General features: G+C 43.8%; 1 protein-coding gene and 1 long non-coding RNA gene across 5 annotated transcripts in view; one reads left to right on the top strand and one right to left on the bottom strand.

Moving 5' to 3' along the window:
- CWH43 (cell wall biogenesis 43 C-terminal homolog) overlaps positions 1-26,267 on the top strand; it is a 109,274-nt gene that overhangs the window by 36,420 nt on the left and 46,587 nt on the right. The window contains exons 1-2 of one of the 4 annotated variants that reach the window (XM_058670113.1): positions 21,762-21,870; positions 23,988-24,179. In XM_058670113.1, coding sequence (XP_058526096.1) covers positions 24,026-24,179 — 154 coding nt within the window. In that variant the 5' untranslated portion in view covers positions 21,762-21,870; positions 23,988-24,025. Of the gene's footprint in view, positions 1-21,761; positions 21,871-22,046; positions 22,194-22,224; positions 22,460-23,987; positions 24,180-26,267 lie in introns of those variants that run through there. The other 3 variants (XM_058670111.1, XM_058670110.1, XM_058670112.1) reach the window with 3 other exon arrangements.
- Positions 7,785-22,164, bottom strand: LOC131481398 (uncharacterized). Its single transcript, XR_009246298.1, has 4 exons — positions 22,030-22,164; positions 21,419-21,497; positions 8,045-8,152; positions 7,785-7,966 (listed from the first exon to the last, which is right to left on the bottom strand). It is a non-coding gene; the product is annotated as an uncharacterized LOC131481398 (long non-coding RNA).

The following is a 26,267-nucleotide window of genomic DNA, read 5'->3' as shown; positions in this document are numbered from 1 at the left end:
GATTAAACTGCTGTTTTAAAGTCACGCAGCAGGAAGTGGTGGGATTTGACAGTGACCCTCAGGTTACCTAATGAGCTCAACTTCTTTCCTAAATTTGGCCTGCATAGGGCTACAGAAAGGAGTATCTGAGTCAGGGAGTAGAGTAGGTGCTGTATTCAGAGGAAGGTCAGAAATGCAAGTTGGGACCGGAATAGAGAGGGTCTTAAGTGACACATGGAACATACAACATCCTTAGTGGGCAGTCATCAAAGATCTTAAAGTTGGGGAGTGATGTCATCTACTTGCATTTTAGGATGATGCATAGTAGGGTGGAAGTGGGAATCATGGTGAAGGTGAGCACGGGGGTGATGAATGTAGGCTGACAGATAAGGCAGGAAGCACTGTGTGGTAGCGCTGGTGAATGAAGACACCTGTGGCTGATAGCTGAAAGAGATGATTTAAGAAGAGGACCACAATGAATAGACAGATGATAATCTCTTAGATATTTTGATCAGAAACATCCAAAGAGAAATGTGTAACGGAGAGCAGGGAATATGAGATGAGAGCAAAGAACAACTAGTACAAAAAAGTGTAGGAGGGCCCAGCACAATGGCTCAATTGGTGAATTCAAGCACTGGGATCCCATATGGGCACTGGCTCATATTCCAACTGCTCCACTTCCCATCCAGCTCCCTGTTTGTGGCCTGGGAAAGCAGCAGAAGCCAAGCAGATCCCAAGCCTTGGGATCCTGAACCCACTTGGAGACCCAGAAGAGGCTCCTGGCTCCTGATCAACTCAGCTCCAGCCATTGCGGCCATTTAGGGAGTGAACCTGCAGATGGATTATCATTCTCTCTGTCTTGCCTTCTCTCTGTAAATCTGCCTTTCCTATAAAAATAAATAAACCTTTAAAAAAGAGAAAGGGTTGGAACATTAAGCAATACTTAAGAGGGAGGGTGCAGGATAAGAGGAAAGAAGGAATGGGCAGAGGAGGTAGGCCTGGAAAATGAGACTCAAGAAGAAAGAGCAAGACGAGGGAGACTCCGAGGAAGAAGGGCTGTGGGAGGCGAGGGGAGAGTATGCAGGAGGTGGCCTGGCTGGGGGCAAAGCGTTCCCTGTGGCCTCCCTCGGATCTGCCCCGGAAGGGGTTAAGGAGAAGCCAGGGCAAGGACTGAGCACGGAATGGGTGATGGGGGGGCAGATAATGTGAATACTGTCCTCCCTTTGAAAGAGTTTCACAGCAAGAAAGTGAGAGTGTCTGGGTAACTCCAAGGGGAAGTGTCCATGAGACCCTGGAGGTCCCGTTGCTGGTAGTGCTGTGGTCAGCTCTGCGTGAAGATCAATGAGGGAAGGGGTTCTTGCCCCTCCCCCTTGTGCAATGTTTCTGTTCTCTGGGTAAGTCCTTCTTCAGCATTTTATGATGAGCTCCTGGATAGGGAGAAAAACCAGCTGGTGCTAGCAAGAAGTGGCAGTGCACAGTGGCTATGGGCCTTTAGTTTTCTTTTCTTTTCTTTTCTTTTCTTTTCTTTCCTTTTCTTTTCTTTTCTTTTCTTTTCTTTTCTTTTCTTTTCTTCCTTTCTTTCTTTCTTTCTTTCTTTCTTTCTTTCTTTCTTTCTAACTATCTATTTATTTTTTGGTGGGTAGATTTACAGAGAGAAAGGAGAGACAGAGAGAAAGATCTTCCATCCACTGTTTTACACTCTAAAGGACTACAATGGCCAGAGCTGAGCTGACCTGAAGCCAGGAACCAGGCACCTTCTCTTGGGTCTCCCACGTGCAGGGTTCCAAGGACTCCCGTCACCCACTGCTTTCCCAGGCCACAAGCAGGGAGCTGGAAGGTGGGTAGCTGGGACATGAACTGGCATCCATATGGGGGATGCTGGTGCTACAAGGCAGAGGTTTAGCCTATGGAGCCAGGGCGCCAGCCCTATGCCCTTAGTTCTTTTTTTTTTTTTTTTTTAAAGATTTATTCATTTTATTACAGCCAGATATACACAGAGGAGGAGAGACAGAGAGGAAGATCTTCCGTCCGATGATTCACTCCCCAAGTGAGCCACAACGGGCCGATGCTGCGCCGATATGAAGCCGGGAACCTGGAACCTCTTCCGGGTCTCCCACGTGGGTGCAGGGTCCCAATGTATTGGGCTGTCCTCGACTGCTTTCCCAGGCCACAAGCAGGGAGCTGGATGGGAAGTGGAGCTGCCGGGATTAGAACCGGCACCCATATGGGATCCCGGGGCTTTCAAGGCGAGGACTTTAGCCGCTAGGCCACCCCGCCGGGCCCATGCCCTTAGTTCTTAAGCCAAGCTGCTGTCTGCTTTGTTATGTGACCTTAGCTAAGGTACTGTGTAACCTTACAGAGGCAGTTTAATCTTTGTGGTCCAATTTCCTGATCAGAAAACAAAGAACAATTACAGTACCAACTTGTGAAATTTTTGGCAAGCATTGTTCAAGTTACTAAAATAATGTGAATAATTTCAGAAGCATGTCTGGCATAAGGCCAATCCTGTGGTGAGATTACCCCTGCGGATGCTCCTATTTCCAAGGCTCTGGGGTGTCATTGCTGGGAAGGGGCTGGGGCTGAGCTGGGCATGATCTTTCCATCTATTACTGGGCCAGGCAACATTCCCACGGCTTGGGCTGCTCTTCAGCAACATGGGCTTCTTTTAGTTTTGCATGCAACATATCCTGTGAATTGACATTTGGTCTTCCAGACTAGAAGAGGCTGCTATTTGGTAGAAGACCAGTGGCCTCTCCTGCAAGTGTAATGAGGAAGTAACCACCCTGGATGGGAAACTGGCTTGGATGTAGTGACATTCTGAGACACATTGTTCATAATATTGAAACCAAATAATTATAGTATGCGGGAAAGTTTTGCATGCTATTCATTGCATAATTTTTAACTTTATAAGGAGCCTATGCTTTAAGCCACTTTTTAAAATTTATTTGATTTCATTTTATGACACAGTTTCATAGGTTCTGGGATTCCCCCGTACCCTGCCCCATGCCCTCCCTCCACATTGCTGCAGTAGTACAGTTCATATCCAGTCATGATTCCTTCATTGCAAGCATGTACCATGTATAGAGTCCAGCCTCTCATTGTCCAGATAGTTTCAACAGTTCCCTTGGGAGACCATCCCTGGTCTGAAAGTAGAGCTGGCAGAATATCATCCCTTCCAATGGAAAGCCACAACCTAACATCAACAACAATTTACAACATTATGCAGTTAATTGACATGGTATTGAGTGACCAATATGTTAGAAAATATACGTTCTTAACCACATCCTGTGACTACTTCATTGACATTTCAATTTTAGTTTATGTACAACTGGCTGCTGTACGCCTTAAAATGGTGATAGGGTACTATTCAGTTGTCTCGTGTCATTTTCATTTTTATAGTTAACTGTTTATAGTATTGAAGCATAATTTTTACTGAACTTGGCGAATTTTAGGGTAGTCCAATCCGGCTTATAACTCTAACTAGGCATATGTTAACAATTGAGGCACAGAACAGTTTTAGGAGGGATGTGCAGAGAAATCTTCACTACCTTAGTGAGGAGTAACTAATCTTTGTGTCCTACCTAATAAGGTATATGTGAGTCCAAACTGTCCATTTCCTGTCTGGTTCTAAGCTTTCCTTGTTGCTCTCTGTCTATCTAATCTAATTTTAAATTTTTGGGGGTGGGGTCTCTGGAGCGACCCTGATGGTCATTGCAAGAGAGGGTAGGGATCCAAAGTTGGAACTAAGTAAGGACCAGAGAAAGCTCCCCTCCCGAGTTCTGAAGGAAGTTTACTGTTCTTCTGTTCCTGAGGACCATTCAGGGCTCCTGGCTATTGTTCTGATGACATTAGATCCTGTGAGGAAGGATCTGAGTGATTTAAGCCACTCTTAAAACATTCTTGTGAGATGTTTGGTGTCTGATAGTATACGAAGTAACCTGTTATAGTGTTGCTTGAAGAAAGTATTTCTTTGCTAGAGACAGCAATGGCAGTGGAGAGAAATGGGGCTCTCTGACACCTGCTGATGTGCTCACCAGAGGACTGCAAAAGCAGGAGCTGGAGAGAGGAGATAGTCCATGTCTCCTATCTTGGGGGACAGGAACCCAGGGCTTTGAGGCATTACCACTGCCTCCCAGGGTCTGTATTTGCAGGAATCTGGAAACAGGAGGTAAACCCAAGCGCGGAAACTAGGCACTTTGGTGTGGGCTCAGGTGTCCTAACTGCTCAGCAGACTTCTGCCCCTAGCTGCTATTTTTAATGGCAAAATAGTCCATTATTTGGAATTGCTCTCCCTCACTGCCACCTGCTGGTCAAAGCACAGCACAACCTACATTCTGGTGATCCTCCTGGGTTCCCCGAAAGGCTACAAAAACATGCCATGATTTCCTTCTGTTAGGAAAATGCGTTGCCATTTACTTAACTTAAACAGCAGGACATGTTTTTGCAGAACCTGTGGCTTACTCAATTTTGAAGACTCTCTTTAAGATGAAAATACAAAATCGATGTGGAAAAGAACATTTATTTTACAATGAGAGAGTAATTTCTACTAATTACAAATTTCAGGAAGCTGACAACTTATCCAAAACACCACAGAATATAGAAAAATAAAATGTGTTAAATAATTTAAGTATCTCAGACGTAATACTGTTTTGTTCATCTATCAACATTGGGTATTCATACAAAAGTGACCAACAGAAAGATAATTTGTGTTTCCCTCTATCACGGTTCATCAAAAACCTGCTATGGTAGTTGAGAAGAATTTTCGTCAACTTCACAATTCATTGGTAAGAGGTTATCTTAAGATTTGTGGTGGGACTGGGGATATCTCCATCAGTTCTGAGCTGCAGTCTTTAGGGCCTTCTCTTGTTTTGTTCTACAGTATCTCTTCTTGAATAGGGGTTAAAGTGACAGTGAAAATAATCGGTTTGTGTGTATGTCCTTGTGGTGCTATTGTATAATGTTGTGCATTTTCAGTGGCAGGTGTCTCATGTCAAGCTGGCAGGAGATTCAAATTTTCTTCACACAGATTCACACTATTTACCCTTCCTTATTGGTATCACTAAACCAAAGAAAATGTAGCTCCTCTTCCTGCTGAATTACTGCCTTCAGAAAGATCTTTTTGGTTACTGCTTACTTCTTCACATCAAATTCCTTTTTCTTTATTTTGGTTTTCCCTATAAACATTTTGGTTCCACATTCCATTGTTGTTTTTTTTTTAAGAGAGATCTTCTTTCAGTTCTTTAATAAATACAATGTAAGAAGTCAAAAAATGTCTACTGATGCGTCTAGTTGATGTAGCAAAACTTTCCAAATCCCAGCTAAAATGGCACATTCTTCAGTTCCCCCCTTGCAGGGCTCCTGCCCTGCCTGCAGCCATTTGCTCTTGACCTGAGAAAAATGTGAATGGCAGGAAGCTGGGGTGGAAGGAGACAGTTGTCTAAACTAATTGGGTTAACATACCTTACCTTTAAAGACTCTGGAAACACAGAACCATTCAAGCAGGTTGCTGGGGCCTCCTGGGAAATGTCATTTGTTCCAAGGGAAATCTGCCACGTCTCATTGCAGTTCCTCTGTCCCCAGGGGGCGGGCAGTGACATGGTCTGGAGACATCTTGGCGTTGCTGCTGTTCCCATCTGTGCAAAACTTTGCTTTAATTTATCTCAAGTCACTAGAAGCCTGTCTCAAAGAGGGAGAGTCAGTTAAAAAAGTTTTTAAAGTAGGTATTTTGAGGTATAAGCCAAAAAACTAGAGTATGGTCTAGCTTTGTCCCTGCATTAACCTGACCCTGGGCAAGCTGCTCACTCATCTATAAAACAAGAGGACAGCAGTAGCTGCCGAACTCAAAAGTTAGATTATTTCTAAGATCCCTTTTAACTCTTACAGTCTACGAAATTGATTTACATGTGAAACACATCAGGTTGCTTGCAAGAAGAAATGATACCAGCATTTAAGAAAATGAACTCACACTATTTATTTAGAATTAGTATACTCATCTTTATATGTATGCTACTAGTCTAGAAAATTTTTTTAGTCACAGTCTTATGTGTGTTAATTGACCTACAATCCATCGCTCTTTTATTACAGTATACACTTTGCTTACAGTCCTATTCTGTGATGATTACTATGATTTAATATTGAATGAAGTGGGCGTTTGTACAGTGGTTAAGACACCACCCGACACACTGGCATCCCAGATCTCAGTGCTGGGTTTAAGTCCTGGCTCTGCTTCCACTGAACACATGATGAGGGGCAGCAGGGGATGGCCCCGGGGCTTGGGTCCTGCTACCCATTTGGATTCAGGCTCCTTCCTGGCTTCAACCTGATCTGACTTGGGGGAGTGAACTAGTCTGTGGGAGATTGCTTCTTGTCTGTCTGGTTTTGTCTTTGCCTGCCTTTCAAAAATAAATGCAAACACATTTTAAAAATGAAAGAATTGAAAGCATTGTGTGCATATCCATGTTTTACTATTCAGAGGCTTTGCTGTGTCATTAAATTATCTTTTGATGGTTGAAAATATCTTAAAGACAAAGTTTTTGCTAAAATCTGCTTTGTATGCTCTAGTTGTATTGTGACCTGCGAAAGGCTGACACTAATGCTGCCACACTGTTGCCCTCAGCCAGTGTAAAGCCTTCAGATCTCTGAGAGCAGGTGTTGGGGCCTGGGAGTATGCTCTCCCAGAAGTCTCTAGGTTTCTTACACAGATTGATTCCATTCCTTCCCAGGGGCCTGTTTCATATTCTGGAGATCTTGGGAGGAGCAGGTCTGGGCTGCCTCCTGATGTACTCCTTGCTTTCCTCCTCTGCCTCCTGGACAGCAGCACATTTCATAGCCAAGAGGGGCTGAGTGAGTGACGACTGTCCAGGACAAGGAGATGTGCTGCAGCTCCCACCTCCAGGCAGGGTCATCTGGGGTAACTGAACACACTCTGTTCATGGTGGCCAAAGTCAACTCCCACCATGCACACTCTCCAGGGATATGTAGCTGGGGATGCCCCAGCATCTCTCAGGGATGGACAGGTGGTTTGGAAAGGAGTCACTGGCTTGCATCGTTCAGGCTTTTCTCCTTTTCTATCTTTGGGATTCACCTGCTAAAAGTTCAGGCTCTCTTCTGCAGGGGTCACACATCCAGGCTCTTTACCCAGCCCTGGGATCTGCAGTTTCCTAGGGTTGCCTTTGGTTGTGTGGATCTGGCTAGGTCTTGGGTTCAGTTTTAGGACAGCTATTGTTGCTGTATATCTAAATTACAGGCTCCACTTTTTCCAGTAATTAAGCTGCTAGTTTTTTTTTTTTTGTCTCCACCTGCTAATTCCTTTGTAGCTCTTAGTGCAGATTTAACAGGGAAAGAGGATCTCCTGCCTTTTCTATGCCACACAGAAGGGTTATATTAATCAAGACAACCCAGCTCCTTCCCAAGGGACACAGGCACCCTAGCAGCTAGGGAGACATAAAAATTACAGACTTGCAAGGGCAGCACACACTGAAAACTGTGGAATCACAATTCCATTCACCAAACACAAGTTACTCCACGCTCTGGCTGAGACATCTCACAGGACTAGTCATGGTTTGAATGCCGTACAGTGATATTGACGGTGTGGGCGGCATTGCAAGCATCTCTTTTATGTGTTGGAATGGGAGGGATGAGGCAGGGGGCAGGGGGCAGAGTGAAGGGAAACATGTCAGCTGTAAATGCTTCACAGCCAACTCTGGGGCTGAACTTGTCTTTTTTTAAAGATTTATTTATTTTTATTGGAAAGAGGAGAAGAAACAGAGAGGAAGATTTGTCTGATGAGTCATTCCCCAAGTGACCACAGTGGCTGGAGCTGCACTCGTCTGAATCCAGGAGCCAGGAACTTCCTCCAGGTCTCCCACGCAGATGCAGAGTCCCAAGGCCTTTTCCTCTTCTCCAGATTCTCAGGTAAAATGGCACATTTTTCAGGTCCCTCCTTGCAGGGCTCCTGACCTGCCTGTAGCCACTTGTATGCTTTTGACTGGAGAAAAATGTGAATGGTAAGAAGCTGGGGTGGAAGGAGACGGTTGTCTGAATTAATTGTGTTAAAATACCTTACCTCTGGCCAATGGCATAAGCAACTGCTTTCCAGAAACAGGATTCATCTGACACATCTCCAAAGGCACAGGTGTGGACCTCTGCTCCGTGGTTCAGCTCCTAGGATAAACTTGAAAGGGCATATAGTTTGCATTTTTAAGGTGCTTATTTAGTAGTTAATATTCAATTAGTGGCCAAAGAAGATGAACAAGCTCTTCCCTCTTGCTAGAAGACAAATATCAAAGAAGTGTACTTAGATATATGTAAAAATTTACCTCAACTTCTTTATTCTAAAACTTCATAGGCGTTTTGCATTCTTATGCCCCTGCTTCTTTTAGCGTAAGTATATTACAAATTGGCTACCCTGGGGAATCTTAATGGTCTGGGCAGGCATGCAATGTTGAGTTGCTGTGTCTCTATACCTCCTGTATACATCTGCCACTCACTGCCTGTTGTGGGTTCTAGTTTGAGAAGTGTTATAATCACTAAGTATGTGTTGAATGAATACATGAATGAAACATCTGAGAATACAGGTGGGATTCTTTTATTAGGTAACTCTTCCAGGAATTTACGTGTTGGGTTAATCTTTCCAGGGAGTTAGCTAACTTACAGCATGATGTGAGTCACCCTCAATCAGGGTTTCTTTCTAACCAGACAAGTCTGGGCACTGATGGAATCATTTCTTCCATTTTATAATTAACTTTCCTTTACAGGGTGTGCGACTTTAGAAGGTACAGAGCACCTAAACCCATTAAACTAAACAACCAGCACAGGCTCAGCTCCAGGAACCCCCAGGCAGATGCAGGGAAAATAGTGCATCTCTTCCTGAGCAGGTAGAGATACTGTTCTTTGTTGATATCCCCAGAGCAATAGAGTATCACAACTCTGTATGCAGCATGTTCTTGATATTAGATATCATAAGTAATTTGATGATGTTTTAAAACTCACAGGAAGATGTGCATAGGTTGTGTGGGTCTTGAGCACCTGCAGATTTTGGCATTTGTGCGCTTCTGAACCCAATCCCTCACACAAATAAGGGGCAATTATGTATCAGAAACACCACTGAATGATGAGTACATTTAAAAAAATTTAATATTCGGGCCCGGTGCGATGGCGTAGTGGTTAAGGTCCTCGCCTTGCATGCGGGGGGATCCCATATGGGCACCGGTTCTAATCCCGCAGCCCCACTTCCCATGCAGCTCCCTGCCTGTGGCCTGGGAAAGCAGTCGAGGATGGCCCAAAGCCTTGGGACCCTGCAACCGCGTGGGAGACCCGGAAGAGGCTCCTGGCTTCGGATTGGCTCAACTCCAGCCGTTGCAGTGGCTTGCGGAGTGAATCATCAGACGGAAGATATTCCTTTGTCTCTCCTCTCTGCATATCTGCCTTTCCAATAAAAATAAATAAATCTTAAAAAAATTTAATATTCGTATTTTCTAGGCATGTATTTTTTCTTAAAACCTATGCTAAGATTGTGCACCTGATTATAAGTCTAAATGAAAGAAAGCTTAATGTTTTTATTTAGGATGTGTATTCCACATGCCTCAAAATTTTGTTCTACTTTCACTGCTTTTTTTAATTTTAATTTTTTAATATTTATTAATTTTTACTGGAAACACAGATTTACAGATCAAAGGAGATACAGAGAAAGATCTTCCATCCACTGGTTCACTCCCCAAGAGGCCACAATGGCTGGAGCTGAGCCAATCTGAATGTAGGAGCCAAGAGCTTCTTCCAGGTCTCCTGCATGGGTGTTGGGACCCTACAAGGCCACCCTCTACTGATTTTCCCAAGCCATGAGCAGCTGGGACATGAACCAGCGCCCATGTGGAATCCCACTGCATGTGAGGTGAGGCATCATGTCAGGCCCAGTTTACTTTTTTTTAAGGTTGAAGATTTCTCTGCACATCCCTCCTAAAACTTTTCTGCTTATCAATCGTTGACATATGGCTTGTTAGAGTTATAAGCCTGTTTGGATTATCCTAAAATTCACCAAGTTCGGTAAAATCATGCTTGAATACTATAAGCTGCTAAATATAAATATGAGAGGAAAAAAGACACGAAACAGCTGAATAGTACCCTATAACCATTTTAAGGTTTACAGCAGTCGATTATTTATAAGCTAAAATTGAGATGTCAATGAAGTAGTTCCAGGATATGGTTAAGAACTTGCATTTTCTAACACATTGGTCACTCAGTAGCATGTCAATTAACTTCATGATGTTGTAAATTCCCATGTTTCTTCTGTTGTTGAATTTGTGTTATGGCTTTTCATTGGAAGGGATGATATTCTGCTATCTCGACTTTCAGATCAAGAATCTTAATGAAACTGTTGAATTTATCTTGACAGTAAGATGCTGGTCTCTCTGCATGGTCCATGCCCACAATGATGGAATTATGACTGTTTATGAACTGTACTACTGTAATAATATGGAGGAAATCAATATGGGGAGAGGGGGTTGGTAGACTCCCAGAGCCTTTGGAACTGTGTCATAAAATGAAACAATAAATAAATAAATAAATACAAGTGGAAAAAAAAAAGAGTAAACTGGGGGCCCGACGCGGTGGCCTAGCAGCTGAAGTCCTCACCTTGAACGTGCCGGGATCCCATATGGGAAATGGTTCTAATCCTGGCAGCCCCACTTCCCATCCAGCTCCCTGCTTGTGGCCTGGGAAAGCAGTCGAGGATGGCCCAAAGCCTTGGGTCCCTGCACCCATGTGGGAGACTCGGAAGAGCTCCTGGCTCCTGGCTTTGGATTGGCGCAGCCTTTGGCCATTGCAGTCACTTGGGAAGTGAATCATCAGATGGAAGATCTTCCTCTCTGTCTCTCCTCCTCTCTGTATATCTGACTTTGCAATAAGAAGTAAATCTAAAAAAAAAAAAAAGTTTTCACTGCTTTGAGAATGTCCATGCCAGCAGATCTTCTTTACTTTGGGTGCCAGAGTGACTGGTTTGACTGACTCCCTTTTCTCTCCTGGAGAAACCCTCATGGGGGTGGGGCACAGGAGGTGGTTTTGCTGGTACTTCCTGTTCTGCGGTTGCCGACACACAGCTGGCTGTGTCTCCTGGAGTACTAGTAATTCCCCTGACCACTGGGCTTACAGGAAGTTTAAATCTGCTCCAGGTAAATAGAACTGGGATCACCTGTTAATTATTTTATAGACGCAGATGGCAATTCCATAACGTATTGTAGCTTTAAAATATACTGTAATATATGATTCAGAGGCTATAAAATTCACTTATTTAAAGTATACAAGGTAATGGCTTCTGGTAGATTCACAGAGTTGTGCAATCACTAACACTGTCAATTCTGGAACATTTTCATCACCATGAAAAACATCCCTTACCCTTTAGCCATCACTGCCCAACCTGCCCTCCACCCCACCCACCCTGCCCCAAACTAGTCATGTGCATAATGAACAAGAACATACAAACACAAGAAACTATTTGTAGGTGAGTCAGGATTATTCTGTTTTTCTAGGAGCAGAAACCCAAAGTAAAATGTCTCAGACAAAAGAAAGGCTTTATTAGACCTCAGTTAATTTTGTGCATTAACTTGTCTGGCTGTTTAGATACCCAGGAATTTAGTCAGACATGATTCTGGGTGTATACTGCAGGTGTTTCTGGGTGAGATGAGCAAGTGACTAGATTAAAGCAGACCACCCTCCCTATCATGCGTGCGAGCTCACCCTCCCATGAATGAATGGCACTGCTCTGAGCTGGGCTTCTTTCTCTTCCTATCTTCAGACTTGAATGGAGACAGCAGGTCTTCTTCGATTCTGATCCTGCCTGTTCCTATTCTGGGACCACACCATTGGCTCTCTTGGATTCCCAGTGTTCCAGCCAGAACTCCTCAGCTTCCATAATCCTGTGAATCCATTCCTTAAAATCTCCTCCCACCCTTAATACCCTTTTCCCTGAAGGAACATGACTAATGAAACCCACAAGACAGAAGTAATAGTGATACCCAACAACTGGATTGCTAATATGTGAAAGCAATAAAAATTAAATGACATGTTTATTTTATAACATGTATTTAAAATTTAATAATACTAATGATGTAGCACAAGTATAACAAGATATGTGGAGAATATCATGAAAATAAGGTTAAAAGCAAGCATAAGGTCTCAAGCTGTGATATAGTTGGTAAAGCCACTGCCTGAAACATTGGCATCTCATTGGCATCAGTTCATGTCTTAGCTGCTCCATTTCAAATCAAGCTCCTTGCTAACACACCAGGAAAAGCAGCAGAAGATGGCCCAGTAGGCCCCTGCCACCATGTAGGATACCTGGATAAATTTCCTGGTTCCTGATTTCAGCCTGGCCCAGCCATGGCTGTTGCAGCCATCTGGGGAGTGAAGCAGTAGGTAGAAGATCTCTCTCTCTCTCTCTTTCTCCCTCTCTCTAACTCCAACTTTCAAATAAACAATTTTTTTAAGAACAAGGATAAAGAAAGGATAAAATGTTAATATGATCATAAATGATCTGGCCAGAAAGATCATGTCGAAGCAGAATGGATATAGAGTAGTGACTTGTACAAGGGCAGTATCTTGTTTTTCTCCTTCCTTTTCCTATTCTTGTTGATTTGAATGAGGATGGGAAGACTGAAGCTGAAGCAGTTACTTTGCACCTAGAAGTGGAACCTGCTGGTTGAGGAAGGTGAGCAACAAGACAGAAAGAACCTCAGTTCCTGATGACTGGTGGAACCAGCACACTAGTCCCAGTTACGTGAGAGAGAAGGCTGTAACCTGTTCAAGCTACTGATATTTTAGAAATTATGTCATATTTTGTTCATATCCTGGGATAAATAATTGCAATGAAATGGTGCCTATTCAATTTCTCAATCTCTGTGGACTATACTGACACATACATTATGGGATAACACACACGTGTGCAAAACACCCCCAAAACAAAACAAAACAAAACTCTGAAACCTTACTTCCTGTCTTTCTAGGAAGCAGAGACTGGGGGAAACGAACCAAAAAGAAGGTGTGGATTCCCTAAAGTTGAGGAGGAATCCAACACAGGGGATGGTTCTCAGATGAGGCAGAAGGGAAGCTGCAGGCAGCAGCCTTGCAGCAGGCCTAGCAGCAACTGTCCTAGACTGGGGCATAGGATAAAGGCATTTGGAGCAATGGCCTCAGAGGGAAAGAGAGCTAATGGAAGAGCCCAGGGGTCTGACTAGTCTGAAGGTTTGTTGCTCCAGGGACACTGGGGAAGGAATTGATCACAGGCAAGCAAAGAAAAAAATCAGTTGTAACCAGATGGCAACCCAAGCACTGTGTAAGAAATGAGACATGGTGATCCACAATCAGAATTAATTATTTTATTAAAAAAAGAATGAAACAACAACCTATGATTTGACTATTGTTTATAGCCCCTGACTAAACTACAGAACAGTGGCCTTTCTACTTTGTACTTGTTGAACATTATGGTTAGTGATGGATTAAGCATGGGATTATAAAGTAAACCAGAAGTATGTTGTTGCAAAAATTGAAGGAAATAGTGAGGAAAGAGGGGCTCATGAAGGAGAGTGGGGAGAAATACCATTATCAGAACTGTATCTATGAAATACATAAAATCTGTTTTCTTAATAAAGAACAAATGAAAAAAAAAAAAATGAACATGGTGACAATATTTGCTTGGCTGTTGGCTGACATAATCTTAATATGATTAACATGATATAGATTGAAAAAAAATTTTTTGAAATTATCGTAATAAAAGTGTTAGAGAAGAGAAGGTGCGTATGTATGTGTTTTGGGAGTAAAAGTATAAGAGATTTAGACCCCCATCTTGTGCAACTAAAGAAATCAGTGATGGTGTAGCAGGGTAAGCCTGTGACACTGATATCCTTATGGGTGCTGGTTCAAGTACCTCTGCTCCATTTCCAATCCAGCTCCCCACTAATGGCCTGGAAAAAGCAATGGAGGATGGCCCATGTGCTTGGCTCCTGTCACTCACATGGGAGAACCAGAAGAAGCTCCTAGTTTCAGCCTGGCCTGGTTCTGGTTGTTGCAGCCATGTGGGGGAATGAACCAGGAAGTAGAGGAGCTCCCCCAGTAAACCTTTAAAGAAAAGAAATTAATGTTGTCAATTAAAAATATCAAGGAGAAACAGCATGGAAAGTAATGTTGAAGAAATGGCTAAGCTGTTGGTTGTAACTAAAGATAGGGAATTGGGGTGAGGTGAGGTAGCAACAGGAAAGATGTTTTATTCTTATGATTCTTAAAACCATGCATTGTACTGTGATAAAAAAAAAATAAAATCAGTTCAGTGAACTAGAATTAAAACTCCTTAAAAACAAATAATGGAGAGGACATTGTTAGGAGTCACTGATCTGCAGAATGAAATTCTTAGTCTAAAGTGATTTACACATAGTTTGTTAGTAATAAAAGAAAGTCAACAGTTTCTAGTGCACACCTGGAGTGTGCAACACTTCACACACTGAGTACCAAAGCTACAGATATGAACATGACCTCCTGTCTACCACACTGCATGTTCACTGTAATCCCAGTGTTCACAAGGCAACCTTCACGTTATGATTTTTCTCAGAGCATGCTCTAGGTGATCATGTTATAGATGGGAACTCAAGTCACAACTCTGCCAAGAAGGCTTTGCAGATGAGGACTTGAGGCTTCAAGAAGCTTCACTGCGAGCCTGGAGGTCTGACCAAGAGGAGACGGAGCCCACAGCCCATTCTCTTTCTGTCATTCTCCTTGCCTGGCTGGGTGAGGTCAGTGAGGATATTAGCCTCCATTTGTGTTGTGGCTGTTAGGTGCCAGGCTCTGGGCTCAGTGCATTGCGTGTGGACCTTCAGCAGAAGGCTGCTTTCCTGTTAGGTGCTGAAATTGCCAGTTACTTTCCTGCCCAAGCTCCCTTGCAGCTGGGGCACATAGTCTAATCTTGATCAGACTGACTTTGATTCAGGAGCCCAGGAAGCCAAGGGAAAAGCTGGGAGCATTCCTTCAGCAGCCTGGAGCTGTGTCATGCAGAAGTGCAATTCAGGAGAACTGCCAGCCTTAGCCTCCGCACAGCTTTCATTCCACAGGCTGGTCCTTGGTGGCAATGCAAGACATTGTCACCCTGCTTGTGCGGGAGGGCACTCTGGGCTGAAATTCTTCCTGCCCACTCCACACACCTTCCATCCCTCTCTGATCAGCATCACAGCTGAAGGCTCTCTGTGTCTCTTTCTGCTCCCTTTTAATCGCCAACAATGGCATTTTCCTCATAAATCTCATACACTTCTAATTTTATCTTGGTGCCTGCTTTCTGAGGAATCCAAATTGACTTGCCCTTTCTGGGGGTGGTGGGAGCAATGGTGGCTGAAGGGTCCAGGCCTGGGGACATGGCTGGCTGTGGTGCTGATCGCAGACATTTTAGGATAGTGGAACTCCTGGCAGACTCAGCTGTGGAGCCACCAGAGCCCAGTGCAGGGTAACACTTCCCATACCCGTTACTCAACATGGTTTTTGGCTACTATTCTTGGAAAATCAGTTCTGACCCAGTCGGTGATCAAGCTGGGACTCAAACAGGAATTATTATTTTCCATGACCCCACTTATTTTTTGATTTTAAATATGCAGGACATATTATTTTTATTATTTATTTGAGAAAAAGAGAGAGATCCCATCCTCTGGCTTACTCCCCAAATGCTTGCAATAGCTGAGGCTGGGCTGGGCTGATGGCAGGAGCTCAATCCAGGTCTCATGTGGGTGGCAGGCACCTAACTACTTGAACCATCATTGGTGTTTCCCAGTAAGTGCACCAGGAGAAGGCTGGAGGTATCAACCCTGGGCATTCCATTTGAGATGTAATTGTCTTAACTAGCATCTTCAGTGCCTCCTCCAAGACTCTACTTAATAGTTGCAACATTTTTTGCAGTTTTCCAGTCCAAAATAACATGGTGATTTCACACATCCTCTCAATTGAAAATATGACAGAGGACCCTAAGAGCTGGGGAAAGAGAATCCCCACCTCTAATGATTTATTTCTCTGTATGGTATTCACTAAAGAAAAATCCATCTGGGACAGCTTCCAACTCCTGGAGGAGAGACTAGTTCAAGCATCAAACCATATGTCAAAAGAGGAAAGAAGGAAAAAGCAAACAAGCATTCATGTTTTCTAAATACAATATTTATTTATTTGATTGTTCTCATAAACAAAACAACTTAAATAGCCTTCAAAAAGATAACAATTAAGTAAACTATGTATAGTTGTGCTGTTGAATAATATTACAGCCATTAAAACACACTGCAAAAGGTCACTTATTGACATGAGAAAATATTCTCAGTGCAGAAGGGGACTTCAAAACATTCATGGAAAATAGAAAAAAGAGATAAGTTATCTTTAAAAAAATATTTATTTTTATTGGAAAGGCAGATTTACAAAGAGAAGAACACATAGAAAAAAAGATCTTCCATCCACTGATTCACTCCTCAAATAGCCTCAGTGGCTGGAGCTGAGCCAGTCCAAAGCCAGGACACAGATACTTCTGATCTCCCACGTGGGTGCAGGAGCCAAAGGCTTTGAACCATCGTTTACTGCTTTCCTAGGCCATGAGCAGAGAATTGAATTGGAAGCACAGCAGCCAGAACACAAACCGGCACCCACAGAGGATCCTGGCACCAAGGCAGAAGCTTAGGATACCATGCTACACCATGGCACTGGCCCCAATAAGTGTATTTTGATGCACAAAAAATGCATGCATAATTTTTCCATACTTTGCATTTTTACTGAATTATCTAAAGACACCTTATATTAGGTAAAATCCTGGCAGATGACAAAAGATAATGAAATAACTACTAATCAATAAACTAAAAGAATGGACAAAACCCTCTGTTCCTGTCAAAAAAGAGGATGTTACTGAACACTTCCCGCCTCTTTTGTCTAGTTTCCATCCCGCTGAGGTCAGCTTAGCTTAGCCTCTGTGCTTGCTGCGTGGGAGTGCAAGTGATGGATGCTGCCAGCAGCCCCACTGGAGGAAGTTGCTGCAGCCAGCTCCTAGATTCATGCTGGTGGAGTGAGGCTGCAACTGGCCCACACTCGTACGTCATACAAGCCTTGCTATGATAAAATTAGAATGTCGCTTTTCCTGAAGTGGTGCAGGTGCTTTTTGAATGAATTAATGAGCATAGTCAGGAACCTGAAGCAGTATAAACATATTTCTTTTTTCATTTTACCTCTTTAAAAAGAAATTGTAATTTTTTTACTAGGGGACCAGAATGTCTTTACTGTTTCACAAAGAGTTGTCTCCTAGTAGGGATTTTTGTCTGCTGATAAAACACATCCCCGAATGTTCCCACTGAACGTGATGTTTATGCTCCAAGAAATAGGGGAGGAAGAAAGAGGCATTGGCATGGCCTTAATGGACTGCATTCATTTCCATGTAAACAGGAATGCAAATGGAAACTTGACGTCAAGGAAGAGAATCCTACCAAAAATGAAAGTCCATGGTCTTTGAGATTCTATGTAATTACAACACAATGTAATTAATGAATAAATTTAATAAAAAAACAAAAAGAAATTAAATTAAAACCAGCAGATTGTAAATGTGAAAAATCCAAATGGCAGCAGTAAACTTAGAGACAATGAAATGCATTCACAGAGCAGGTCCAACTGAATGACCGGTTGTATCAGTTATAGAATAACTCATATCTTGTATGTTGGGAGGAAACACTATATAATGCCTACAGTTACATTGGAATGAAGCTCAATAAAGAGCAAGGTAACTAAAAGTTCATATGAGTATTCTCCTTGACAAGATATTTGCAATTAGAACTGAAAGCAACTCCAGAATTAACCTCCAGTAGGAGCATGAGTTTAAACTAATCTTGAAAGGTATTTCAGAAAGCATCAAGAATCATGACAAATTTTCCCATAATGTGCCATGAAGTCACAAACTGGCAAGTCAGAAAAGTGATGGTAAATATGCTGGAAACATTTTTATCCCTCTCTTCTTCCCCCAGCACACTGAATACTGTTGCCAAAATGAGTTATGGAAAGACTGCACCAAGGCCATTTCAGGGAAGGGACACATGGATAATGGCATGTCGCCATTCCTGAACACAGTGCATACCATAGGTGCTATGCCTCATGACTTAGTCCTGCAGCCGTGTAACACACCTCTCTCCCCCAAAAATCCTGTACATAAAGTAGTTTTCTGTAGCTGAATTTGAGAGCTGCTTTTCAAAACTTTGTTCTCTTTCTGGGTTCACAGCTAGACTGCATTTTTTTTCGGACTCTCTGCATTTAGCTGTGATCAAGTTGTTAGAGAGAGACAGAGAGACAGAGAGAGACAGAGAAAACAAAACACTAAGGCTCAAAACAGGATCTCTGAGTAAAGGAGAAAAGACACTTCCTCAGTAGAAGTTAAATTGTCCCCATCCCTTAGCTTTGAAAGGGAACAAATTGTACAAGCACCTGCTGGGCACAGTGCACTAAACCAGATGGTTTTTACGAGTGCACAGTAACCAAGCGCAAATGGGCAAGAAAGACAAAAATACAGAAGGGTCTGGTGCTTTCAGTCACTGAGGGCCTTCATGTGTTGGAGAATGTCTGATCCTCAGGGCCTGTATCTCCACCCGAAACATCTTAAAAACATACAACCAGAAAGAACTGTAGCTCTAAAAGTCTTGTTGAGGTGATGTTCACACGCCATGTCATTCACTGGTGTACCACACATGCAGCCATGCATTCAGTGTACTGACGGAGTTGGGCAGCTTGTGTTCTCATGCAGTCTAAGAGTGATTCATCTCCCTCTGAGAGGGACTCTGCACTCATTAGTCCTCATTCTGTCTCCACCTCAACCCTCTGCCCTGAGAACTCACTCATCTACTCTCAGTCACGATCACTGTGTCTCTTTGGACCATTTCATATAAATGGAATCATGCAGGAAGTGGTTTGTGACTGGCTTCTTTCAGCTGACACCATGTTTTCAAAATCCACACATTACTGTGTGGGTCAGCACCTCAGCCCTTGTGGAGTGATTTTCTATTGTGTGGGCGTATCACATTTTGCTTTTCTGTTATTCATTTGTTGTGCATTTCTTTCTGCTTTTTGGCTATTACAAAAAATGCTGCTATCGACATTTGTGCACACATGCTATATGCTTATATTTCTCTTGGATTCATCCTCAGGAGTAGAATTGTTGTCATCTGGCAACTCTACATTTCATTATGTGAGAAATGCCAGACTGATTTCCAAAGTGGCTATGCCATTCCGATCTAAGTGAAATAGGAGGACTTTAATATCTCTGTATCCTTGCCAATGCTTAGTATACTATGGTTTTGATTTGCATTTCCCTAATGAAATTACTTGTAATGTCTTTTCTGCTGTATTTATTGGCTGTGTATATATCTTCTTTGGAGGAGGGTCTTGCAAATCTCTTGTCCATCTTTAAGATGGGGTTTTGTCTGTTTATTGTTGTGTTGCATAGCTTCTTATACATTCTGGATTCCAATCCCTTACCAGATGTATAATGTTTTCTTCTTTTGTAAAATTGGAATCTAATTCACACACCATGAAATTTCCCGCTTGTCAGGTGTATATCTGAATGGTTTTAGTATCTTTACAGTTGTGCCTCTATCAGAATCATGCATTTCCAGGGTTTTGTCACCCAAAAAAGGACTTCCTTACTTTAAGCAGTGACTTTGTATCCTCCCTTCCCCTTGGGTCCTAGAAACCACCCATGTTCTCTCTATTAATGGAAATTTACCTACTCTGGGCATTTCACATAGATGGGACCATCCAACATGTGGCCTTTTGTGCTTGGCTTCTTTAATTGAGAATAATATTTTCTTTCTTTTAAATCAATTATCTAGATCATTAATTTGAGAGACAGAAAAAGAGAGAGAATATTCAACCCACGAGTTCATTCTCCAAATGCTCACAAGGAACCACAAAGTCAGTCCCATGTGGGTAGCTGGGAGCCAACCAACTGGGCCATCACTGCTGGCGAGGATCTACATTAACAGGAAGTAGAGTTGGGAACAGAGCCAGGACACAATGTCAGGCCTTCCTAGATAGGATACAGGCATTCCAACCGATGTCCTATCTGCTAGGTCAGGTGTTTGCCCACAGTGTCATAGTATCCAGATTTGTCCACACTGTAAGATGTGCCATCCTTGCTGAATAATATTCCCCTATATGGATACGCATTTTGCTTATCTAGTAATTAGATACTTTCCACCAACAGAGAAGAAGTTCATGCACAACCACTGCCCAGAGTGATTCAGGATGCCCACACTTGGGTAAAATTGCACTCTTTAGTAAAATGGAACCTAATATCTACAGTGTTTTTTTTTTTTTATCTACAGTGCTTTTAAGAGACTTTTAGATCTATATGGGATGCTAGGAAGTCAGAACTGGGAGGCTGGGAAAAGATAATTACAGCCTATATTTTTGTTTTCTTACTTTAAAAAAAATAGCAATCAGTACCACCAATAGTCTTGTGAAAATTGTAGACTCGGTTTTCACAAAATAGCTCAGGGATTTCCAAACACTGGGAGACATTGCCAACAGACCAGGGACTGGGGGGAAAGAGAAAGCCCGAGTACAGGTGCTGATCAAAATGGATGTGCTGGGACACGTGTGAGATTTTACAACTCTTCTCCCAGTCTGTGTGAGTCCCTTGAGGCAAAATGTTTTCAATGTCCAGCTTACTATAACTTCCTTTTGTCACTTGTAATTTGGGGTTTTGTGTGAAGATTTACTTCTGTGCTTTCTTTCAAGCCTTTTTTTAACCTCTTACTTTCCTTTTCTTTATGACATCTGTGTATTGCATGGTAGCTGGAAAGAACAAAACATATTGATGTGTGAAATACTCTCTAAGATATCTTTCCTCTCCTCATCAGTGACTTTCAGGCTTTTCAAACACATATCATTATAGTCTTTGCTCCATTTTGGGTCAATTTCTCTATATGGTGTGAGACAAGAGTCCAACCTAAACTTTTTCTGAGAGAGAGTGAGCAAATGAGAGTATACACTCCATCTGTTTGTTCACTCTGCCAGTGTCCACAATGGCCGGGAAGTGGGCCAGATTGAAGCCAAAGGCTGGAACCCAAACATGGGCTCTCTGAGTGGGCAGGAATCCTAGCCCTTGAGCCATCACCACTGCCTCCCAGGACCAGAAGGAGCAGGAACTGCAGTCAGGAGCCAGAGCCAGACCTTGAACTCAGGCATTCCTAGTAGGCCAAAGCCTGCTCTCCCAAGTTTATCCTTTTGCATATGGATAGTTAGCAATCCAAGAATCATTTGTTGAGAAGACTGTTCTTCCTGCCACTTGGATGGCAGATGAAAGAATTTCTGAACTCTTATTTTATTCCATTGTTCTATGCCTAGTTTTATGACCCAGAGTACTACTAAGAAGGGATTAGGAATTTCTTGTTCAAAGCTGCCTCACCTTCACAGTCACCGTTGCTTTTTCAGTGAGTCTTGGATTCTGCAGTTAACTCTCCAGAAGTGATCAATGGTCTGTCCATCTAAAAACGGGAAGATAAATGAGATGAAATTGATTCGTGGAAGTTCCGGAAAAAAGTGGAGACATCCTGGAGTGTGATACCATGGGGGCAAGAAGCAGGCTCACTCGCAGCAGCATTAGTTAGAATGGTAGCCTCCTGCACCTCAGGGACAGGCGCTCACAAATACCCTCCATGAAGTTGGGGAACAGAAGCTGCTACATTTGGAAAAGTCACAGAAAAGCCTGCGCCCTCCACAATTTATAGCCTCTTCCAAGACACAACGAACACGTCTCGTTTTTACTACAAGGGTGGAGAAAGAGTAGCGCAGGCCTAGGTCGCTCTCGCTGCAGCCCGCAGGCCTCGGGAACACTGCCCTGGCTAGAGACACGCCCAGGTATGGTTGGCCCCGCGCGACCAAGTGAGGTCCCCAGCGCGCCCGAACCAGCTGCTCTCTCCCCAGCTCTCCAGCTGCGCCTCAGCGTTCCTCACCACGCACCACGGCTGGCCTCGTTTCAACGCAGTCATCACCCGAGTTTGCACCTATTCCCCGTACCCCATGCGTCCGGTCCACGCCGGGTAGATGGAGGGGTCAGGAAAGTGTGTCAGGCACTTCTGTGGAGGTGGCGGGCGCCCGACAGTCCCCAAGGCTCTGGCAGAAGCAGCAGGGCACAGGCAGCACCGGGACAAGAGGCGCCCGCGGCGGCTCAGCGCTCACAGGTGGTGCCGGGCCTGGGCAGGCCGGGTTGGGCGTGGTGGGAAGAGGCGCACGGCGGCCGCCCCACCCCGCCGCGGCTTCACACGTGGGCCGGGGCGCGGCAGGAAGGACGGCTGGTGGCAGACTCGGCCAGGGGTCTTGGGGGCGCGGCCGCAAGCTCCGGGGGACTCCACGGCGGGGTCTTGACGTCGGGGCTTTCCTAGAGAGCGCCTCCACGCCGCGGCCATGGCCTCCCTGTGGAGAGAAATCGTCCTGGAGACCCTCTTGGGTAAGTGGACGCCGCCCCGCCGTGCGCTCGTGCGCGCTGGCTGCCCTAGCCCGCTCTCGGCAGGGTCGGCTGTGTTCCCGGAGCAAGAAAAACACGCCCGTGCCGAGTGGTGATGCTTATTGTCCCCTGGGAACTTCAGTTACCTAAGGGAATCAGAGAAAAGATCGTGATGGAGGTCCCGAGACACATGCGGAAGACGTTGCCCCTTGATCGCGAGGTTCCCCAGTCTGTCCACCTTGAACCTGCTCGGCTAACACGCGAAAGCCCCATCCGTGCATTGAGAACAGTTCATACCTGAACGGGCACTGTCTTCCTTCCTCTGGAGCGGCCGCTCTCAGCCTTGGGCCAGCAAGGTGTCCCTAGTGGCGGCTGCACACTTGGCCATTGGGCTCAAAACACGAAGAAGCCTCTTACTTACTTACCAGTTTTGCGGTGGCCCTGGTAGTTAGCGGTGTTAATTCTGTAGGAGCGGTCGGTTTCCAGCTGGGGTTGCCGGAATCTCCACTGCCCATTACAAGCCAACAGTCTGTTAATTTCTCTAAGTTATGAGCTGGATTCGTAAAGTGGAGTGTGAGCCTCTTTCCTGGAATGTGAGTTTCTGGGAGCTAGTAATTCTCACCTCGGTCTCAGATGGTGGTTTTTTTTTTTTTTTTTTTTTTTTTTTTCCCCTGGCTCAGCCTGTGTCTTAAAAGGTGGGAGATAATAAAAACCATTGATTCTCAATAGGCTGTCTTGGTGCTAGACGTCCTGTAGATTTGATCTCAGTCTTACTGACAGCTCTGCCCAGTCGGTTACAAGGCCTGTTTCACTGATTCAGAAAGGGAGGTTGGGAAGGAACCCAGGAGAAAGTTGTCAGGCAGGTGGTTTGAGGGCTCCAAATGGCTCAGGCATCAGTTCACTCCACTACTGAAGTCTTAGGCAGTGGCTGCAGCTGCTGTCTTGTTCAGTCAATTGGTTGGCTTGTGTTCTTGTTTCGCTTGCTTGATTGAGCATTTGTGTGAGAGAAGGGCAGAAACAGTGTCATCTTCACGCGGCATGGAATTGTGTGAGAAGTGATGTGTGTTGCTAGCAGCACAGAGCCCGCTTGTGCCCACAGGAGCTAAGTATGGTTGCACAAGACTGCCCAGTCCAGTCGTTGGCAGAGGTGCAGCTGACTGCAGATCAGGGCGTTCCACTCCGCTCGCTCTGTCTCCTAAGGGTTGGGTGGGTCTGCGTCACTGGATGCCATCTGGGGTGGGAGGAGGCATGCCCCGCTGCTGGAGGCGCCTCCTGAGCTTGGTAGTTTCTCATCATGAGTGATTCAACTGAGTTAAGGGAAGATGACCCAGTGGGGTCCTGACAGGAAGCCACTCATATGGTCCCAAGGAAGAGGCCTTCCTGAAGGGACTTGATTAAAGCACAGGTAAAACAAAGGCTGCTGGGGGAGCAGCAGGAGCCACTCCCAGCCCCAGAGAAACGGGGGAGGTGGCAGGGCTACTGCTGGAAACAACCAGAGTTAACGCCATTTCTCTCTTTAAATTTTTTATAGGCTATGTTTCCTGGTCTCTGTATCATGATCTGGGACCGATGATCTACTACTTTCCCTTGCAAACACTAGAGCTCACTGGGTTTGAAGGGTTCAGTGTAGCTGTCCTCGCTCCAGTGTTCCTGACCCTTGCCTCTGTCTGGAGCTTGGTTAACAAGAAATGGGTATTAGCTCTGCTGCGGATAATTACTGCGGGTAAGATTTCAAGAACATTTCTTTCACAGTTGCTTTAAAGTGAATACAGGAAGTTAAATGGTGCAGACGGTCCTTTGAATGCTAAATGATTGAATCAAAAAATGAAAGATCTGTCTTTATATTATTAGAGAAATTGTAGTAAAAATAATAGAACACTAGATTGAATCTATGTTTTCTGTATTTTAAAATTTCTGCCTAAAAAGAAAAATCACTGAAATGAGGAAGGGAAGGATACCTTAGGGAACTGTTTATTCTTTTTTCCCGCATTTTTTGTTTGTTTGTTTGAAAGAGTTGCAAGGAGAGAGGGAAAGTCAAATCAATCTCCCATTTCCTGGTTCACTCTGCAGAGAGCCACTGTTAGCCAGTGCTGGGCCAAACCAAAGCCAGGACCAGGAACTTCTCCAGATCTCCCACATGGGTTCAGGGGCCTAAGCACTTGGAGCATCTTCTGCTGCTTTTCCCAGGCTACCATCAGGAAACTGGATCAGAAATGGAACAGCTGGATACATACCAGCTCCCATATGGGATGCCAGTGTTGTGGGCAGTGGCTTTACCAGCTATGCCACAATGCCACATCCTCCATTTTTTTTGTATCAAGATTTCTTTACTTATTTAAAAGGCAGTGTGACATAGAGGGCAAGGGAGAGAGGGAGGCAGAAGAGAGAGAGTGCAAGTGAGCTTCAGTTTGTTGGTTCAGTGCTCAGATGCCTGCCACAGCTAGGGCTGGAGCAGGATGAAATTAGGATCCTGAAACTCCATCCAGGTCTGCCTGAGGGTGGAAGGAACCCAAGTAGTAGGGCCATTGGCTGCTTCCTCCCAGGGTGCCCAGTAACAGGAAGTGCACTTATTCCAAATGGGATGTAAGCATCCCAAGAAGTGACTTAGCGTATTGTACCATAGCGCCCACCCTCAGCTCTTGAATATATTGTGTTCTTCTTTCCAGTTGTGACATGATACTCATAGACACCATAACAAAATGTGTTACCTATTACGTCATGAATGTGAAAATTATGCATGACAGTTAGCATAGTTGAAGAATGCCTACAGACCAGGTATGAAAAAGGTCCACAACTCCATCAAAAGGGGGCAAAAGGTATCACCAGTTTGTTGAAAAAGAAATACAGTTAGTTCTAAAGAATACAATACAATGTGTAGAATGCATATTATGCACATATGTGTGACCTCACAAACCAGCAAAGAACCAAACCTGACTTTGGTGTGTGGCAAGGATAGGAAAGCAGACACTCACACGCTGCTGGTAGGAATGGAAATTGACACAAGCTCTGTGGAGCGTAACTTAGCAGTTTTCATGAAAATTATAAGTGTGAACAAAATATTTCACCTCATATTTCCACTTCTAGTCATACAGTCTATAGATATGTTAACACATGTATAGAACAGTAAACATACAAGATTATTAATTATTGCAGGAACATTTATAGTAGCCCAAATGTCATCTTTCTTGCTTTTTGTTGAAGTTTTTTTTTAGAAGAATTAAAAAAAAATCATTTTGAAAGATACTTACAGGGAAAGAAAGAGAAGGATAATGGTTCACTCCCCAAATGGCTACAACGGTTGGGGATTTCCTAGGCTAAAGCCAAGGATCAGGGGCTTTCTTCAGAGTCTCCTGTGTGGGCACAGGACTCTAAGCACTTGGCTCATCTTCTACTACTTTCTCACGTGTGTTATCAAGGGATCTGGATTGGAAGTGGAATAGGTGGGGATTGAATGGGTTCCATTATGGGATGAAGGCTTTGCAGACAGCAACTTAACCTGTTAAACCTCAACACTGGTCCTCAACGTCATCTTTCAGGGGTAGGTTGATTATATTTGGCTTTGAAACTTGAATCACTATAGAATACTATGCAGTTCTTTAAAAAGAGTGAGAATATTATTTATGTAACAAGGTAGATGTTCTTTAACATATTAAGTGAAAAAGTAATACATTATTGAACAGGGCATGCAAAATGCTAATATTTGTTGAAAAAGTTCAAATGGAAATATATTTGGCATTTTGTTAAACATTCATTAAATACTTTTCTCTTTTTAGCACATATAATAATGTTTTTTCATTAAATGTTTGTAAAG

Source organism: Ochotona princeps, chromosome 11, assembly GCF_030435755.1.
Source record: "Ochotona princeps isolate mOchPri1 chromosome 11, mOchPri1.hap1, whole genome shotgun sequence".
In the NCBI taxonomy this organism is placed as follows: Eukaryota; Metazoa; Chordata; class Mammalia; order Lagomorpha; family Ochotonidae; genus Ochotona; species Ochotona princeps.
The sequence above is the reverse complement of the archived record's forward strand: the minus strand, read 5'-3'. Positions and strand labels throughout refer to the sequence as shown.